The sequence below is a fragment of the Tachypleus tridentatus genome, chromosome 6, assembly GCF_004210375.1.
Source record: "Tachypleus tridentatus isolate NWPU-2018 chromosome 6, ASM421037v1, whole genome shotgun sequence".
Lineage (NCBI taxonomy): Eukaryota > Metazoa > Arthropoda > Merostomata > Xiphosura > Limulidae > Tachypleus > Tachypleus tridentatus.
The window spans coordinates 48,890,244-48,912,810 of record NC_134830.1 but is presented as its reverse complement, the minus strand read 5'-3'; the positions used below and the strand labels follow the sequence as shown (position 1 = coordinate 48,912,810).

Here is a 22,567-nt window from a genome sequence, read left to right as displayed (position 1 = left end):
TGTTCGTCACCTGAGAAAGCATTATAACTGTTAATTCTCTTTTTATTTAAGACCTAAAAATATTATAAAAGTTGATTTTCTTTAATTTCAAGAGGTGAAGTAATATTATTACTGTTGATTCTCTTTCACTTCAAGACGTGAAGAAATATTATCACAGTTTATGTCTTTATATTCAAGAACTCAAAAAATATTAAACAGTCGAATTTCTTTCTGTTCAAGACCTGAAGAAATATAATAACAATTGATTCTCTTTCTATTGAAGACGTCAAGAAATATTATAACACTTGATTATCTATCCATTCAATACCTCAAGAAAATACTATAACAGTTGATTATCTTTCCATTTAATACCTCAAGAAATATTATAATGGTTTATTCTCTTTTTATCGAAGAAGAGAAAAAACATTTATCAGTTGATTCTCTTTCTAACACATGAAAAAATATTATAACAGCTGATCAGCTTTCTATTCAATACATGAAGAAACATTATCATAGTTGATTCTCTTTTTTTTTCAAGACCTGAATAAATATTATAAAATTTGATTCTCTTTCTATTCAATACGTTAAGAAATATTATAACAGTTTATACTCTTTCTATTCAATAATTTAGAAATACTATAACAGTTGATTCTCTTACTGTTCAAGACCTGAAGAAATATTATCACAGTTGGTTCTCTTTATTTTAAAAACCTGAAGAAATATTATAACAGTTAATTTCTTTTTATACAATAGCTGAAGAAATATAATAAGTTTTGATTCTCTTTATGTTTATAGCCTGAAGGAATATTATAACAGTTGATTCTCTTTCTATTCCGTACTAGAATATATATAATTAGAGACGATTGTCTTTCTGTTCAAAACAAGGAGAAATATATTAACAGTAGATTCTTTTTCTATTCAAGAACTGAAATGATATTATAACTATTGAATATATTTTTATTCCACACCTGATGAAATATTATAACAATTGATTTTCTTTGTTTTCAAGACGTAAATAAATATTATAACAGTTGATTTTCCTTCTATTCAAGACTTGAAAAAATATTATAACATTTGATTCTCTTTCCGTTTAAGACATGAAAAAATATTATAACAGTTGATTTTCTTTCTGTTCAAGAAATGAAGAAATATCATAACAACTGATTCTCTTTCTGTTCAATCGTTAAAAATATTATAATAATTGATACTCTTTCTATTCAAGAACTGAAAAAATAATATACAGATTATTTTGTTTCTCTTCAAGACTTAAAGAAATGTAATACCAGTTGTTTCTTTTTTACACAATACCTCAAGAAATATTATAACAGTTGATTCTCTTTCTATTCAAGAAGTCAAAAAATATTATACAAGTTGATTCTCTTTTTATTCAAGACGAGAAAAATATTTTAACAATTGATTCTCTTTCTAACACGTGAAAAAATATCATACCAGCTGATTAGCTTTCTATTCAATACATGAAGAAACATTATAACAGTTGATTCTCTTACTGTTCAAGACCTGAAGAAATATTATAACAGTTGGTTTTCTTTATTTTAAAAACCTGAAGAAATATAATAAGTTTTGATTCTCTTTATTTTTAAAACCAGAAGAAATATTATAACAGTTCATTTTCTTTCCGTTCAAGACATGAAGAAATATTATAACAGTTGATTATCTTTTTATACAGTAGCTGAAGAAATATTATAACAGTTGATTCTCTTTCTTTTCAAGATATGAGAAAATATTATAATCATTGATTTTCTTCCATTTCAAGACCTTAAGAAATATTATAACAGTTGATTATTTTTCTATTCAATACCTGAAGAAATTTTATAACAGTTGATTCTCTTTGTGTTCAAGACGTGAAGAAATGTAATAACAATTGATTCAATTTATATTCAGTACCTGAAGAAAGATAATAAGTTTTGATTCTCTTTATGTTTATAACCTTAAGAAATATTATAACAGTTGATTCACTTTCTATTCCATACTAGAATATATATAATTATAGACGATTGTCTTTCTTTTCAAGACATGAAGAAATATTTTAACAATTGATTCTTTTTCTATTCAAGTACTGAAAGAATATTATAACTATTGAATATATTTTTATTCTACACCTGATGAAATTTTATAACAGTTGATTCTCTTTGTTTTCAAGACCTGAGGAAATATTATAACAGTTGATTCTCTTTCTCTTCAAGGGTGGTGATGACTAGCTGCCTTCCTTCTAGTCTTACACTGCTAAATTAGGGACGGCTAGCACAGATACCTCTCGAGTAGCTTTGTGCAAAATTTCCAAACAAACAAACAAACTTTCTCTTCAATACTTGAAAAATATATTGTGACAGTTGATTTTCTTTCCGTTCAAAACATGAAGAAATATAGCAACAGTTGATTATCTTTTTATACAGTAGCTGAAGAAATTTTATATCAGTTGATTCTCTTTGTGTTCAATACCTGAAAAAAATATTATTACAGTTGATTCTCTTTCTCTTCAAGATATGAGAAAATATTATAATCATTGATTTTCTTCCATTTCAAGACCTTAAGAAATATTATAACAGTTGATTATTTTTCTATTCAATACCTGAAGAAATTTTATAACAGTTGATTCTCTTTGTGTTCAAGACGTGAAGAAATGTAATAACAATTGATTCAATTTATATTCAGTACCTGAAGAAAGATAATAAGTTTTGATTCTCTTTATGTTTATAACCTTAAGAAATATTATAACAGTTGATTCACTTTCTATTCCATACTAGAATATATATAATTATAGACGATTGTCTTTCTGTTCAAGACATGAAGAAATATTTTAACAATTGATTCTTTTTCTATTCAAGTACTGAAAGAATATTATAACTATTGAATATATTTTTATTCTACACCTGATGAAATTTTATAACAGTTGATTCTCTTTGTTTTCAAGACCTGAGGAAATATTATAACAGTTAATTCTCCTTTTATTCAAGACTTGAAAAAAATATTATAACAGTTGATTATCTTTATATTTAAGAACTGAAAAAAACATTATAAAAGTTGATTCTCTTGATGTTGAAAACCTGAAGAAATATTATAACAGTTGATTTTCTTACTATCCAAGACGTGGAGAAACATTATAACAGTTGATTTCCTTTCTCTTCACTTCCTCAAGAAATATTATAATGGTTGATTCTCTTTCTATTCAAGAACTGAAATTTTTTTGTAATAGTTTATTTTCCTTCCCTTCAACACCTGATGAAATAACATAACAGTTAACTATCTCTTTATTGAACACCTGAAGAAATATTATAACTGTTAATTCTCTTTACGTTGAAGACACGAAGAAATATTATAACAGTTGATTCTTTTTGTATTCAATACCTGAATATATATTATAAGAGTTGATTCTCTTTTTACTCAATACCTGAATATATATTATAAGAGTTGATTCTCTTTTTACTCAATACCTGAATATATATTATAAGAGTTGATTCTCTATGTGTTCAAAACCTTAAGATATATTATAACTCTTAATTCTCTTTCTGTTCAAAACCTTAAGAAGTGTTATAACAGTTAATTCTCTTTCTATTCAAGAACTGAAAAATATTATAACGGTTTGTATTCTTTCCATTCAATACCTGAAAAAATATTATAACAGTTGATTCTCTTTCTACTAAAGGCGTGAAAACATTATATCAGTTGATTAGCTTTATGTTCAAGACCTGAAGAAATATGATAACAGTTGATTCTTTTTCTTTTGAAGACATGAAGAAATATTGGGAACACAAAATCAATGATCAGATAATTTTGCTAATTTTTCTTTCGAATCGCATGAAAGAAATCAGTGTGAAGTTCCTTGTTTTTCCCTGAGGTATCCAGCACATAAAGAAATCAGTGTGAAGTTCCTTGTTTTTCCCTGAGGTATGCAGCACATAGTCGAAATATCATCTGCTACGCCTTAGAAAGCACTGATAATATATTAATCCCATAATACTTCCAACGTATTACTCTCATAACTGAACTGCCCCTCTATTAGTCTATATACCAATTCACCGCTAACTCTGCCAACAATACTACACCCCTTGTGTTATAACCTGTTAAACTGTCTCGTCCCGAGAACAATATAACTGTTTTCCTGGTAATATTAAACAGCTTTAATATTTACGATGTAATTCATCCAACAGATACGTTTTTTTTTTAATTTCGCTCAAAGCTACTCGAGGGCTATCTGAGCTAGCCGTCCCTAATTTAACAGTGTCAGACTAGAGAGAAGGTAGCTAGTCATCACCACCCACCGCCAACTCTTGGGCTACTCTTTTACCAACGAATAGTTGGATTGACCGTCACATTATAATTCCCCAAGGCTGATAGGGCGAGCAAGTTTGGTGCGACTGGGATTCAAACCCGCAGCCTTCCGATTACGAGTCGAACGCCTTAACACACTTGGCCATGCCGGGCCGTCCAACGGCTACATTCACTGAAAGACATATGGTTTCATACTGAAACAATCATGGTCTACAAGGTTTGTGGGGGCCTGGCATGGCCTAGCGCGTTAAGGTGTGCGCTTCGTAATCTGAGGGTCGCGGGTTCGCGCCCGAGTCGCGCCGAACATGCTCGCCCTCCCAGCCGCGGGGCGTTATAATGTGACGGTCAATCTCACTTTTCGTTGGTAAAAGAATAGCCCAAGAGTTGGCGGTGTGTGGTAATGACTAGCTGCCTTCCATCTAGTCTTACACTGCTATATTAGGGACGGCTAGCACAGATAGCCCTTGAGTAGCTTTTTGCGAAATTCCAAAACAAACAAACAAACAAAAACAAGGTTTGCAGGTTCGGTCCAATTTTGACAATGACGTCAGCCACTCATTCACAGTTTCTGGATGCTTTCCTTGTAAATGAACCAGTTACCTGGCATTTTTGTGAATACAAACACGACCTTTCACATTAGTTGTCGTAAGGTCTGCTTCAACTTAACTTTTTTTACATGAATACGAAAAACTTTTTTATATCCTAATAGTCATTTCCTGGTCAGAAATTGTAAAAATTTTTCATTTGGTATTTCTCTTTCACAATTTGTTTTCGGTATTTATTTTCACCTAAATTTTACGCCCACCCATTACCCCTCTTTATCCAGAAGTTCAGCACTAGTAACAAAACATGTTACGTATGTTATACTTTCTTACCCTTATTTTCAATAACTTCATTTGCTAATTTTCAGTCAACCACATTTATTTTATTCTTTATGATGTGAATGCATTTTCTAAGCTACCAAAACACGATAACATTTATAATATCGTATTAGGACTAATATATTTTTAACATTATGCTTTTTATTTGGTTTCATATGGTTTTCACAAATACAGTAAATACAATAGTACTTGTTTCATACTTTGAGTCCCACATATATTGTCGATGACGTTTTTTTCACGATTACAATCATTTCTTTTATTAGTATCACTTAAGAAAAATTCTCTATTGTTTTATTGGCCGTTGAATTTTACTGTATTTTTGATTGGCTTAGAATATTAATAAATTGTTTTATTGGCTATAGGATCTTCCTATACTGTTGGATTGGCTAATAATAGTAGAGGTTGGTACTTTGGAATAACATGAAACTCACGCGATGCTGTGCAGAGATGGCTTAAAATAATTTATTTTGTAATAATTAATAGGAATACATAAACACTTCATACACATCAAGAAAGGCTATAAGTTTTGTAAGTAATAACATTTGACTATTTTCTTCACCCACAACTAATTATTTACTCCTCTCTGCCCACCTCTTAAATAACATAATTCTACACGTGCCACGGTTATTAAATGAAATAACACAGAAACTGAGAAAACCGTACACTTTAAAAATACTGAAATGTGCACATTTTATTCCACATTATTTATATCTTCATCTCTACAAATAACGAGGTGAATAATTAGAAACAACGAAACAGGAATCGTAAGTGGTGTTTACAACAGAACAAGTCTTTACTTATAGAAATAAGCAGAAAAATATGTTATGTAATTCAACCAGCTAGTTCAAAAGTTTTATGTGGTTTAAAAACTCAGGTTACAAGTTAAACAAAAAATCAAACCGCTATTCCAGGAAATCCTGAATGAATGACAGGTACTTAATCCATCAATTGGGCATTATTATACATATGACAAACATAGCGCGAACACATTTCCGACAATTTGGTTAGCTGAGTCTACAGAACTATTCCCTTCCAGTGTCACAAGAAACGTTACGTAATAAAACTAACGCCCAACAACTTTCTTGACAAATTCCTTCAACTTCTCTACATTAAAGCTGTCACGTAAAAACTTCCCGAAAATGTAAGTATCTTAATACGAATTACTTTAACCGACTGTAACTAAAGTACTGGATAGTGTGATATCAAACATATTAATACTTATAACTTTAACCTATCGTAATGAAGGTACAGTGTAGTATCATATGAAACATACTAATATGTATAATTCTAACCTATTCTAATAAAGGTACTATGTTCTCTAAGATCAAACATTAATTTGTATAACTTTAACCTATCCTTATCAAGGTACTGTGTAATTTAATATCAAATATATTAATATGCTTAATATTGACCTATTGTAATGAAGGTACTGTGTAGTGTAACATGAAACATATTAATAACTTTAACCTATTGTAATGAAGATACTGTGTAACATAACATAAAACATATTTATAACTTTAACTAGTTGCAACGACGGTGCTGTGTACTGTAATATCAAAGATGTTATGCCCGGCATGGTCAGGTGGGTTAAGACGTTCGACTCATAATCTGAGGGTCGCGGGTTCGAATCCCCATCGCACCAAACATGCTCGCCCTTTCAGCCATGGGGCGTTACAATGTGACGGTCAATTCTACTATTCGTTGGTAAAAGAGTCGCCCTGGAGTTGGCGGTGATGACTAGCTGCCTTTCCTCTAGTCTTACACTGCTAAATTAGGGACAGCTAGCGCACATAGCCCTAGAGTAGCATTGCGCGAAATTCAAAAAAATAATCAAACATTAATTTCTGTAACTTTAACCTATTATAATGACGGAATTGTGTTGTCTTATATCAACCATATTAATATATATAATATTTAACATTATGTAGTGATGTTACTGCGTAGTGTAATATCAAGCATATTAATATATATATAACTTTTAACCATCGTAATGATGGTACGGTGTTGTTTAATATCAAACACATTAATATGTATAACGTTTACCCTTTATAATAAAGGAACCGTGTACTATAATATGAAACATTAAAATGTATAACATTTAACCTAGTGTAATGAACGTACCGTGTAATGTAATATCAAGTATAGTTAATATGAATAACTTTAAACTATTGTAATGAAGCTACTGAGTTGTTAAACATATTAATATGTATAACCTTAACCAATTGTAATGAAGGTACTGTGTAGCGTAATATCAAACATATTAATATGTATAACCTTAACCAATTGTAATGAAGGTACTGTGTAGCGTAATATGAAACATATTAATATGCATAACCTTAACCAATTGTAATGAAGGTACTGTGTAGCGTAATATGAAACATATTAATATGTATAACTGTTAACCATGGTAATGAAGGTACTGTGTTGTATAATATCCAAGATAATAATATTTATAACTTTAATGTAGTGTAGTGAAGGTACTGTCTAGTGTAACATCAAACATATTAATATCTATAACTTTCACCCATTGTAATGAAGGTACTGTTTAGTAAAATATGGAACATTAATATGTATAGCATTTAACCTACTGTAATGAACGTAATGTATAATGTGATTTCAAAGATATTAATATGTATAACTTTTAAACTACCATAATGAAGGTACTGTGCAGTAAAACCTCAAACAAATTAATATTTATCACTTTAACCTATTGTACTGGATGTACTGTGATCTCAAACATTTTAATATGTATAACATTAACCCATTCTAAAGGAGGTATTGCGGAGTGTAATATCAAATATTGATATTTATTATTTAACCGATTGTAATGACGGTACTGTGGAGTGTAACATTAAACATATTAATATGTATAAGTTTAACCCATTGTAATGAAGGTACTTCGTAGTATAATATCAGACATATTAATATGTATAACAATAACCTATTCTAATGAGGGTACTATAGAGTTTAACTTCAAACATATTAATATGTGTAATTTTAAGTTCTTGCAACAAAGGTACTATGTAGTGTAATATCAAACACATTAACATGTATAACTTTAACCTATTGTAATGAAGGTTTTGTGTAATGTAATATCAAGCACATTAACATGTATAACTTTAACCTATTGTAATGAAGGTATTGTGTAATGTAACATCAAACACATTAACATGTATAACTTTAACCTTTTGTAATGGATGTATTGTGTAATGTAATATGAAACATATTAATTTGTATAATTAACCTATTGTAATGAAGGTATTGAGTAGTATAATATTAAACATGTTAATATGTATAACTTTAACTATTCTAATGAAGATACTGTGTAACTTAACATGAAACATATTTATATGTATAATTTCAAACTATTGAATTAGATATACTGTGTAGTGCAATAGCAAACGTATTAATATGTATAAGTTCAACTTTTGTAATGAATGTACTGTGTAGTGTAATCCACGTTGATATATCGTAAAATACTATGATGCTCCAGAATGTGTGAAACCATCAGAAATATGTGTATTAAGTTAATATAAATTGGGATATTACTAACACTGATATCCCTGAGGTTGTCTCTTACATACTCCGTCACAAAGAATAATAAACGTCGAAAGGTGAAAGTACGACACACTAATAACAGTGTCCATGTTGTATAGGACGAAATACCAAGCACACAAGTTATTCAATAAAACTTTCAGTATAAAAACAAAACATAGACGGTACACTAACGCAACTTGAAGTTTCTCTTAAACTTCCAGTTTCACTTTTATTTCCAAATACAACTGTAAAGTTTCTTAGAACTAATCTGCTCCCAACGGTGGAAGGTTCTTATGAATAAATCAAAAGCGCCATCTCTGGATAAAATATGTAAACTCTAAAACAAGAAGTGCAACAAGACAAAGCACCCGATAATACACAGAAATTCTTTTAAAGAAATTAAAAAAAAACACACAAAAAACAACGTTTTCTGAATTTTACAGACAGAAGAAAACATGAAGACAAAATATTATTCATAAAACTTTAACAAATTCACATTATAAAACCGTACTACAAAGAATATTGACGAAAGAAATCCAGTTTTAAAATAACGTTGTTTTAAATAGAAGTCTGTTGATAAACTAATTTTATATTGCACTTTCTAGAATTCTTATATTCACATCTATGGTCCTACGGTACAGAGTATTTAATGTGTATCAAAGAGCAACGTTAATTAGAGAATAATCACATGTATGACAAAACTGCCTTTGACAAAGAACTATACCAACAGTAAAAACAAGTATATCTTAACCATAAATTAAATCTTATGTAAAACAAGTCAAACTGCTCTTTAAATGTTTTAATATATATTTTTAATTTTATACTCTCTTTCAAATGTATGTGATACAATATTAATATTTGAAAACTTTAAAAAAAATCTTCAAAACAATTACAATAATACAACAAGCTCTAACTGTAGTATTAAGCCTAAAAGTAATGCATACAATGAAAGTGTAGGTTTTCTGTCGAATTGTTTGTGGTTGTTAATTATAGTCCATGCCTGAGTTGTAACTAGTCATATGAATAGTGTAGTTGGAGTATGGTCGAGGCAGTGGTAAGCTTATATGACTAAAGTCTAATTATTAAGTAGTTACAATTTTTTTTTGTTTTTACTAACAGATGTTAAAAACAGGTGTCTACTAATACTGAAAATAAATAAATAAAATAGAAACTAATTAAAAATTCGATTTACGTAAGTGTGTAGACTACTAAGTGTAAGAAGTAATAACAGATGTTCCACAGAACTGGTAACTTACTTGTTCAATTTTTAAAAGCACCAAGTTTTCAGTGATTTCCAGTAATTAATAATTAAAAACTCACTAATTTTATATGGATGAGATCAATGTTAACACACAGTGGCACCAAATGAAATACGTAAAACAAAACAAAACAAAGAGTAAAAAATGCATACACAATATTCTTTCATAGATGTTTAAGATGAACCTTGACAATGGAGAAACTAAAGAGAAACTGCATGACACATGTGGACAAAACCTTAAAGGAAATTGATGAGATTTTGGAAGATGTCGATTGTTTATATTCAAAAGTGTTTAAAAACAACTTTCTCCCACACCTTTGCTATTTTTACAGATCCATCCTTCAAGCCCTTCTCCACAAGTGTCTCACTGACCTCTTACTGCCCAACCCACCTGTGTTTGTTCACTCAAATAAGTGTCTCCCAAAGGAAGCAATTTCACCAAACATGTGAGTGGCAGTGGATAATATTTAGCTAAAATGGCTGCCAGTTTTAGAAATGATAGCTGTTCCAGTCAGTAAGACTTCATTAAGATGTCTGCCATGAAGAAATTAGATCACCTGATACACTTGTAGATATCGTGCACTTGAAATGATACTTTAAACCTAATGTTAATGAATAAAGATATACGATATGGGTTGTCCGACAGTTGACGTCCAGTCCTGAAGTATACACCACGAACAACATTTGTTTTCTATAAACAACAAACACGTACAACAATGCCTCAAAAGAGCAAAAATAATTATCTACAAACAATTCAATAACTTTTCTTTTTACAATTTCACTTTTCATCACTTAACAGTTAACATTGGGGGAGCAGCAGTAGATATGACTGGAGTTGTGGAGTCCGTGGAAGGTGGGATCGGAAGTTGGGTGATACAGATACTGGAAGCGTCCAAGCTGCAATCCACTTGCGATAAATTGGTTTTCTTATAACTTCACTTCCCATCACTTAACAGTTAACAATGGGGGAGCAGCAGTAGATGTGACTGGAGCTGTGGAGTCCGTGGAAGGTGGGGTCGGAAGCTGGGTGATACAGATACTGGAAGCGTCTAAGCTGCAATCCACTTGAGATAAACTGGTTTTCTTATAATAAGGCATAGCCAAGTGGTGCACACTGAGCGGATGGTGAAAGCTACTAGCTGGACATGTTGATACCACGCTTGACGTCACAATATTATCTGTGTGCAGCTCTGGTTTGACACTGACTTCGCTAGGAACTGAAGGACTGAGTTCTGAAGAAGTGTTAATTCCATCTTGATCACTTTCAGTTGCACATTTTGAATCTGGGGTGGGAGCCTCCACACTGCTGACACTTCCAAGATTGTCTTCACTTTCTCCAATGTCAGTACCATCCAAATACCTAATACACTTCTTCTTTCTTCTGCAATACAAAAACAACAGTTCAATAATAACTGTACAAAACTGAACATAAGTTCAATTTATTGGATTAAAATAGTCATTGTTACTGCAATTCTATTCATAAAGATGGGTAAAGGATGGTAAACGTTACTGTAGTTATAATTATAAATATGGGTAAAAGTTAGTAACTGTTATTGTAACTATGTTTATAAACATGGATAAAGGACAGTAACTGTCACTGTAGTTATGTTTGTAAATACGGGTAAAGGGCAGTACTGTAGTTATATTTCTTTTGATGATGAGAAACCCATTTGAAATAAAAATGTATCGCAGAACAGTTGGTATGGGTATTAAAATTTTAACTGGAAGATGACCTAGGAAGGTCAAAACGTTGTTCTCTCCTTATCAATAAAAGTGTTAATACCCATACCAGGCATTCTGAGATGCACATTTGTAGTTATATTTATAATGCTGGATAAATGTTTGTAACTTTTATTCTAGTTATGTTTATAAAAATCGGAAAAGGATGGTTAAAAGGATAACTATTATATAATTAATTTCATGTCATGGATAAAGGTTAGTGACTGTAACTGTAATTAATTAATCACTTTCAAGATATTTGCTGAAACATAACAATTTGATATATATTAGCTCTCTGTTGCTTGCTAATCAGAAACACCTGAAAGTGTTTCCAAGTAAAGGCTCCAATTATATCATATCTCTGATTAACACCACAACATGAAAAACCTTGAAATAAGTGATACAAAGGAATTTTCCTACACAAGGACAATGCAAATAAATAATTTCAACATTTTCTTCATGTACCAACATGTACTCTATGAACTATAGAACAAACACATCTTTACCTAGTAATTGGGAATATATAAACTGTAGTAGAAACATATCTATACCTACCAACTATAAATATATAAACTACAGTACAAACACATCCTTACCTACCAACTAGGAATGTATAAACTGTAGTAGAAACACGTCTTTACCTACCAAATACGAATGTATAAACTATAGTACAAAGTAACCCTTACGTACCAAGTACGAATGTATAAACTGTAGTAGAAACACATCTTTATCTAACAACTTTTTGTCTACCAACAAGGAATGTATAAACTATACTAGAAACACAACTCGGAATGTATAAAATACAGTACAAACACATCTTTACCTACCAACTAGGAATGTATAAACTACAGTTAAAACACATCTTTACCTACCAACTACGAATGTATAAACTGTAGTAGAAACACATCTTTATCTAACAACTTTTTGTCTACCAACAAGGAATGTATAAACTATACTAGAAACACAACTCGGAATGTATAAAATACAGTACAAACACATCTTTACCTACCAACTAGGAATGTATAAACTACAGTTAAAACACATCTTTACCTACCAACTAGGAATGTATAAACTGTAGTAGAAACACATCTTCACCTAGCAACTAGGAATATATGAATTGTAGTAAAAACACATCTTTACCTAGTAATTGGGAATATATAAACTGTAGTAGAAACACATCTTTATCTCGCAACTAGGAATACATAAATTACAGTACAAACACATCTTTACCAAACAACTAGGAATGTGTAAACTATAGTACTAACACATCTTTACCTATCAACTAGGAAGGTACATAATACAGCACAAACACATCTTTACCTACCAACTAGAAATGTATAAACTACAGTTAAAACACATCTTTACCTACCAACTAGGAATGTATAAACTATAGTACTAACACATCTTTACCTATCAACTAGGAAGGTACATAATACAGCACAAACACATTTTTTACTTACCTACAAGGTTTGCACCAATGATTCTGCTGGTCCAGACCAAACCTTGCTCGACATTTCTTGGGATTGTTTACTGTTAAAAAAAATGTTTAGTCACAACTGTTTTACATCTGAGGACATAATAAAAAATTTACATAACAAGAAGGAAGCAAATTTAATTAGCCAATAAGTCATTCTTAACAGCATAGAAACTTTCTGTGACACAGAGTAGAATTTATATTAAGTTAACAACAGAAGAAATGTAATGAAAACACACAAACAAGCAGCAAAAGGGACCGATAATATATTTCTTATCTAAAGAGTCCTTAACTAACTCAACTGATACACTCCTAGAGAACTAGAGATAGCCTGCCTCCACTTTAATATTATAAGGAAATCTATTAACAACAATAAGGGATATAAATTTAAAACAGTAGCTAAGTTTTAAGTACTTTTAAAGGGTTTGATACCATAACTAAAAGTTTCTTCAAGTTATAAATTAGCATAAAGATAACACAAGCATCATAAAATAAGCATGTAAGTTATACACTATGCTAGTGAGATGCTGAAAATAAAAAATCTACTTACACGTGATTTGCCCCACCCTTTGCTGCGTGTTTGTGTAAACATGAAAAAATTTCTATGAATTTCTAGATCTAGAATAAAAGGAATTTTACATGGAGCAAATTGTAAACTTTGCTTCAAATTTGTGAATTTTTGTTTTTATTACAAACAAAAATATATGATTTCAACCTTATTTTATAATGTCAAGGACTGTAAGACTAGCACACAACATAATGATTTTGTAAATTTTACAACTATGATTTAAAACAATAGAGTAAGCTAAATGTAAAGAGGCATTTCTGTGATATATTTAGCTCTCATAAATATTTTTAAAAGAGGTGCTATATAGTTTTAACATATATAAATAAGCATACAGTTTAAAAACAAGGTAGCTATTGGTCTACCTAGGTTGTTCCATCCACTATGCTAACCTCTAAAATGAAATGAAAGTAAAACCACTCAAAGACAGCCCTTATGATTCAAATATTAATCAAGCCTTCCCTTAAATTAACTGCATCTACCATATCTTAAGGCAATCAATTCCAAAGGCCAACTACCCTGTGAAAAGTATAATGGTATTGTAGTTCACTCTGCCAAAATATATATTTGTATCTCATAGTCCTAGCAATTTCACCATTAAGTATGAAAATAGATGATACTAGATGAAAGATCATCCCTAACTTCTTTTTTTCTCAAGGGAAAATAATTTCAAAAATCTTAACTTGTCCTCACTGAGGGCCTTTCAATCCCAAGTCATTCTAGTATCCCTCTTCTGAAACCTGTACAACAACTGAATGTTGTTTCTAAGGTAAGGAGCCCAAACTGAACACAATACTCCAAACATGGCCTAACCAGTGAAATATACACTGAACCTCTTTTGTAATCTGTATTTCTGTTGTTTTTTTCAAAATAATAGTAGGTACTTCTATTTATTTGAATGACACTAACTAGTTATTATAAATATACTAGTTTCCTTCTATATGACACCAAGCAATTGTCACTATATGCAAATTACCTTGTATGTGACATTAAATAGTTATCACATATACACAAGTTTCCTTCTATATGACACTAAGTAGTTTTCATATATATGCAAGTTTTGTTCTATATGACACTAAGCAGTCATTACAAATATGAGGTTTCTTCTATATTATATTAAATAGTTATGCAATCTCTCTGTTCATGTTACAGGATGATTAATGTATGATAAACTTAGTTTAAACACATGATCTGTGTTACAGGTTTATCAATGTATCATTCATCTAAACACATTATCTTTGTGTTACAGGTTGATCAATGTATAATAAGCCTCATCTAAACACATGATCTTTGTGTTACAGGTTGATCAATGTATGATAAACTTCATCTATACACATGATCTTTGCATTACAGGTTTATCAATGTATGATAAAACTTTGTGCTACAGGTTGAGCAATGTATCATTCATTTAAACATATGATCTTTGTGTTACAGGTTTATCAATATATCATTGGCTTCGTGTAAATGTAATCTGTATGTTAATGTTGCAGGATGATCAATGTATGATCAGCTACATCTAAACATGTGATTTATGTGTTACAGATTGATTGATTTAAGATACAGCAATGTATAACTGAGCACACATTTCAGTAAAACCTGTAAAAAAGGGCCAATAAAAAATTACTCTGTCGTTGTCCTTTTACAAGCATTCTGGTGAAGTACACCCTTTAATTGTATTTAATTAGTCATGAAGAGAAATACACCTTTTAATTGTATTTCTCTTCATGACTAATTATAGTTCTTAGAAAAGTGAGAATGTTGACATTAAATAGATCTTTTATTTTGACTGCCTATACCCCTTCTTCCATAAGAAGTTCTACGAGACTCACCTTAAGGCACAGAAATCTAACACTTTACCATAAAACCTATAAATCATTCCTCTCAAAATCAATACTCCTCTATAAAGAACTTTAACTTTGCAAATATCTCTTACAAAATCGTTAAAATATTCCTGTCACCAAACACAACAGGCCAAACAAGTTCAGTGAAGACATCCTTGTTTTTGTCATTCTTCACTCCTTTTGATACTGACTTGCCAAAAAACATACTTATGAAACCTATTGTTCACCAAAAACAAATATATCTATCCTTTTAAAGCTTTGAATTATAATGTAACAATGAATAATTGTTTATTTGCTCATATCATTTACCACAACAATCAACTCAATAATCTACAGTTTAAACAGCAGAATCTGGTATTGAACAAAAGGCCTTTTAGGCAGTGACTTGAGGGAAACAAAAGACAGGCCTGAAATACATTCGGACACACTTCTGGACAGTAATCCAAAATGGAAAAACGAAAAGGAATATGAAGAAAAGATATATCTATAAGTTACTTAATTTTTTATCACAGGGGTTGGAAACTAAAATAAAACACTGCAGTATCATAATCATTACCATAATCAACATAATAATGTAACAAAATTATATTTTCCATTTCATCATTTTCACTAAGAAGAGTACATCAGAAAACAAAACTAAAAATTTAGTTATTACTATTTGGAAAATCAAGTTCACTGATATCTGTACCTTAATATATTATCACCCATATGACGAACATTAGGCCTAACATTCATGATGCTGAGAAATTCACTTGGAATAAAAATATATCTTAGAACAGCTGGTATGGGTATTAACAATAATCTGTTAACCTGAGGATGACCTATATAGGTCGAAACATTGCTCTTTGCTTTATTAATAAAAGTGTTAATATTCATACCAGTTGTTCTGAGATAGATTAGGCCTTTTCATTTTTAAAAAACCACTTCCCCACATCTTGATGCAATTATAAATCATACAATGAAAAGAAAATTAAGGTGCTTTTAAAGGTAATATGGGAATTTTGTAAAATTATATTGATTTAAAAATACTACTTATACAAATTTACTTTAATATATTACATCAAGTCACAACTAAATTTATATTTCCATTATTTACAACAGGTAAAACAGTCAAAAGCATTTTATTTGTTTCTGAGTAAGAGAAGCTCTAATAAAATTACCAACTGACATAAAGTACAAACATTTCCATCAGCACCTACCTCCTTCTGAATTTTTGTCCTTCTTTCTTTTCTTTTTCTTCTTGTTTAATGCATAGTTGTCTCGAGCAGACCATCCGGGATACATCTGCATGTGTATTTGACGCTCTTTCCTTGCCAGTTCATAGTACTTGGCTTGTTCTTCACGTGACAAGTTGTGCCACTAAACATAATGAAATAAAACACTTCAATAAATGTAAACATTTAATGGCAATACTTTAATAACCATCTTGTACAACAATCTCTGTTGAGCCAAACAGATAAAACTATCATTCAGTTATGATACTAAAAGTAATTCATAACTGGTTTTAATTACATTGCCTGAATAAGTTATTAATATTTACAGACAAGTAACAACATACAACTAGTGTTTCATGATTACAGACAAGTAACAAGATACAATCAGTGTTTCATGATTACAGACAAGTAACAAGATACAATCAGTGTTTCATGATTACAGACAAGTAACAAGATACAATCAGTGTTTCATGATTACAGACAAGTAACAAGATACAACCAGTGTTTCATGATTACACACAAGTAACAAGATACAACCAGTGTTTCATGATTACACACAAGTAACAAGATACAACCAGTGTTTCATGATTACACACAAGTAACAAGATACAACCAGTGTTTCATGACTACAGACAAGTAACAAGATACAACCAGTGTTTCATGACTACAGACAAGTAACAAGATACAACAAGTGTTTCATGACTACAGACAAGTAACAAGATACAACCAGTGTTTCATGATTACACACAAGTAACAAGATACAACCAGTGTTTCATGATTACACACAAGTAACAAGATACAACCAGTGTTTCATGATTACACACAAGTAACAAAATACAACCAGTGTTTCATGACTACAGACAAGTAACAAGATACAACCAGTGTTTCATGATTACAGACAAGTAACAAGATACAACCAGTGTTTCATGACTACAGACAAGTAACAAGATACAACCAGTGTTTCATGATTACAGACAAGTAACAAGATACAACCAGTGTTTCATGATTACAGACAAGTAACAAGATACAACCAGTGTTTCATGATTACAGACAAGTAACAAGATACAATCAGTGTTTCATGATTACAGACAAGTAACAAGATACAACCAGTGTTTCATGATTACACACAAGTAACAAGATACAACCAGTGTTTCATGACTACAGACAAGTAACAAGATACAACCAGTGTTTCATGATTACACACAAGTAACAAGATACAACCAGTGTTTCATGATTACACACAAGTAACAAGATACAACCAGTGTTTCATGACTACAGACAAGTAAAAAGATACAACCTGTGTTTCATGACTACAGACAAGTAAAAAGATACAACCTGTGTTTCATGACTACAGACAAGTAACAAGATACAACCAGTGTTTCATGATTACAGACAAGTAACAAGATACAACCAGTGTTTCATGATTACACACAAGTAACAAGCTACAACCAGTGTTTCATGACTACAGACAAGTAACAAGATACAACCAGTGTTTCATGACTACAGACAAGTAACAAGATACAACAAGTGTTTCATGACTACAGACAAGTAACAAGATACAACCAGTGTTTCATGATTACACACAAGTAACAAGATACAACCAGTGTTTCATGATTACAGACAAGTAACAAGATACAACCAGTTTCATGATTACAGACAAGTAACAAGATACAACCAGTGTTTCATGATTACAGACAAGTAACAAGATACAACCAGTGTTTCATGATTACACACAAGTAACAAGATACGACCAGTGTTTCATGATTACAGACAAGTAACAAAATACAACCAGTGTTTCATGATTACACACAAGTAACAAGATACGACCAGTGTTTCATGATTACAGTCAAGTAACAAGATACGACCAGTGTTTCATGATTACACACAAGTAACAAAATACGACCAGTGTTTCATGATTACAGACAAGTAACAAGATACAACCAGTGTTTCATGATTACAGACAAGTAACAAGATACAACCAGTGTTTCATGACTACAGACAAGTAACAAGATACAACCAGTGTTTCATGATTACACACAAGTAACAAGATACAACCAGTGTTTCATGATTACACACAAGTAACAAAATACAACCAGTGTTTCATGACTAGAGACAAGTAACAAGATACTACCAGTGTTTCATGACTACAGACAAGTAATAAGATACAACTAGCTAGTGTGTCATGACTACACACAAGTAACAAGATACAACCAGTGTTTCATGATTACAAACAAGTAACAAGATACAACCAGTGTTTCATGATTACAGACAAGTAACAAGATACAACCAGTGTTTCATGACTACAGACAGGTAACAAGATACAACCAGTGTTTCATGATTACACACAAGTAACAAAATACAACCAGTTTTTCATGACTACAGACAAGTAACAAGATACAACCAGTATTTCATGATTACACACAAGTAACAAAATACAACCAGTGTTTCATGATTACACACAAGTAACAAGATACAACCAGTGTTTCATGATTACACACAAGTAACAAGATACAACCAGTGTTTCATGACTACAGACAAGTAACAAAATACAACCAGTGTTTCATGACTACAGACAAGTAACAAGATACAACCAGTGTTTCATGATTACAGACAAGTAACAAGATACAACTAGTATGTCATGACTACAGACAAGTAACAAGACACAACTAGTATGTCATGACTACAGACAAGTAACAAGATACAACCAATGTTCATGTCTCCAAGCAACAAAGTGGACATTCTTCAGGACTTGAGTAACACAGTTATTTAAGTGAACTGTAACAAGACACAATCACTGTATGTTGACTCCAGATAATAAGTTGGACTTATAGTAAAATCAATAAGTCAGTATACAAAGTATTGGGAAGAAACCTATAAGTCATTTAAAACACCAGGTGATTAAAAAAGTCTGTATAACAATTTTGAAAACAGTTTTGACAACTCCTCACCCTTCTTCCTAATATTTGGTTAATGGCTGCACTTTCTTTCAGTGTACATTCTGCAACAACTTTGGCACGCATCTCTTTCATGTAAAGCATGAATGCATTAAGAGGTTTCTTGATATGACTCATCTTCTTCTTCTCAGACTCTCGTTGTTGAGATGTACTGCTACGGTTGATGGAACCATTAGAGTCACTACACTTCACTAAAATAGTTTTTTGATCTGGCAGGTTGTTTGGAAGATGTCTAAGATCAGAGTTAGAATGTATCATTTTTCAGGTAATGCTAATATCTTTGGATGCCAGTTTTCTTTTTTATATAACATCTTAATCTAAATTTGATAATGTTACACCATTAGTTATAACTTTTCTTACATGAACGTCTCGTTAGAAGCTTAAGTAAACTGACCTATTTTTAACTTAACATAATACAACAGAAATTTTCCTGTTCCAAACATGAATACAAACCAAGTAATTAAGAAATGTAATTCTATTTTTCGCATTTATCGTCAATTATGTGTTTCAATTTTAATTAACTTTTTTAATTAGTCACATGAAAGAAATTACTTATAACTTAAAGCTATGCATATAATATATATATATATAAATATGAAAATCTCATCAAAACTTATTACATTATAGAAAAATTACTTTTTTAATGCCTTATAATAACTGGATGAACAAGAGCTAAATCTATAAAGTTACAAGTGAAAACTTCTTTACACAAAGATATCCATGATAACATTATTTATTTGAAACACCGATCATAAAACATATATTTATTTAAATTAAATCAAGTGATATTTATTTCTCTTTTACAATAAATGCCTTTTTAATTAACCAAATCTCTGACATTTTTCATATTCAACCAATTTCTGAATACTTGGTTAAAATCAAGTTATTATTCATAAAAGTTCTGAAAATAGTTTCCACATAAAGATTAAAAGAAATGATAGAATGTTCAGTAATAAATGTCATGCACAACTAATTTTCTAACCATTCCCTTCTCGGTACTAAGAACAAGTCTTATAATATCAAACAATTCCCAAGAATCTAACTATTGCTTTTAGCTTCACACAAACAACATTTATCCACTCAATGTCCCTAGAAATTAACTTCTTTCAAAAAAGTTTTTTTTCTCCAAAATGGTACAACTATTCAGTGTCAATAGTTTCATTAGAGAACTAGCAGCAAAATGCCAATCAGAAACCTTTATTTTTCACTTTTTGTAAGAATTCTCATTTGAAACACATTCCACGTTTTTGGTTACACTCATAACCTTTTGGTTCACTTGTACCAAATACACTAACCATTTATATTTTACTTACACGGTTCTTTACAGAAAACCCAGATTTTCTATTTGCATCCATTGTGTAAATATGATGAAAAAATGATTTTGTGAAACATATTTTGATAAGTTATAAACAGGTACATTAACTAGAAGTAACACTGTTGAACTGAGGAACTAGTTAAAATAACTTTCATTTGTTTGGACTGTTACCTAGAAGTAGTCAACTACAAAACTGAACCACATGTATGTGTAGTAAGTAAGGAACATAGAGATAAGTTTATCTGCATGCTACTTGTGTTAAGGAGACTATTATAAAAGGTCATGTTGAATTTGCAATGTCTTGGCTACAACAAAAAAAATCATAATAATAATATGATCCTATTCCAAAACCATTCAACTATAACTTTTCTCTAGTTTTTATTTTCTCAACTTTGTAAAGGATTTAATAGAACTTAATGAAACATATTAAAACTGCTCACATATTGTACCTGGTGCCTTCCCCAGATGTTAATGGAACACCATGTTTTGGTCCAGGAGTTAACAGAGCTGGATGATGAAGTCCTGGATGAGTTGGTATACCAGGATGTGGAGGTAGGAAGGTAGGAGGACTAAACCTTGGTATACTTGAAGACGTTACCTGAAAGCTAGTGGGGTATGGCCCACGGAGCCCTGCTGATGTAATGGGGTACATGCTAGGTGTGTGCCTATATATGGAGAAATTACAATTAACAGGTCATATGCCTTTCAACAAACTAAAGCCAATACCTTTCAAGAAAATAACATTGCAACATTTATAATTATTATCAAAGATTTAATCTTAAGCACAATACGCCTCTTACGGATAGGTTTACTATTGATTTAATATAATGAAGTCCAACTTTTAAAATGAAAAAGTGACTCTTAACGAGTTTCTATGATAACAAGTTTTGATCAGGATTTTAAAATTTCCAATAAAGTTTGTGGTAGTGATCACATTTAAGTTCCAAAACTTTTTTTTTTGCTTCATACAAACATACATAAATAAAATAAAATAAGTCCAAAGAAACTTAAAAATTGAACTGAAAAAGGAAAAAAACTAAATACAAAATAGCATTAAGGGGGTGGACTGAGAAAAGTTGGTGTTGTCACCAATTATGTTGTTATGGCAACAGTAACATGGGAAATTATTGATTTTTCTTCTGTCAAGTAATTTATTTCACATTTTGGAATTTTATGTTTAAATATTATATTTTATTGCAATAACAAAAATTCTATGTTACTAATTCAAAAATAACATATAAATATTTATAAATATGTATCCTGTTATTATTAGGGTATCACCACTGCTAAAATGAATTATAAAAATATACATATGTTTAACACAAACCAATAATGATGCCTTGTGCATACATAACATGTAGGTAGCTGTCAATGTTAATTTGTAAAATCAAATACAGTTCACTACAATAAAGTTTCTCGCCTACCTCTCAACAATAACGCAGAGCAAGCCTAACCATGGCTGTTGGATACTGAAAGCAGCCATCTTTAACTACAAAGATTTTTATTAGCACCACTAGATGGGACCACTGTAGTTGTTTTC

The 22,567-nt window shown here is 30.9% G+C and overlaps 1 protein-coding gene across 4 annotated transcripts in view; it reads right to left on the bottom strand.

Moving 5' to 3' along the window:
* Nucleotides 1–8,865: 8,865 nt before the first annotated feature.
* LOC143252440 (transcription factor 7-like 2) overlaps nt 8,866–22,567 on the bottom strand; it is a 93,015-nt gene continuing 79,313 nt past the window's right edge. For 2 of the 4 annotated variants that reach the window (XM_076504544.1, XM_076504545.1), the window contains exons 6-10: nt 21,477–21,692; nt 19,707–19,944; nt 16,744–16,903; nt 13,125–13,194; nt 8,866–11,326 (exon numbers count right to left, since the gene is read on the bottom strand). In XM_076504544.1, the coding sequence (XP_076360659.1) occupies nt 10,891–11,326; nt 13,125–13,194; nt 16,744–16,903; nt 19,707–19,944; nt 21,477–21,692 (1,120 nt within the window). In that variant the 3' untranslated portion in view covers nt 8,866–10,890. Of the gene's footprint in view, nt 11,327–13,124; nt 13,195–16,743; nt 16,904–19,706; nt 19,945–21,467; nt 21,693–22,567 lie in introns of all 4 variants that reach the window. The other 2 variants (XM_076504542.1, XM_076504543.1) reach the window with 1 other exon arrangement.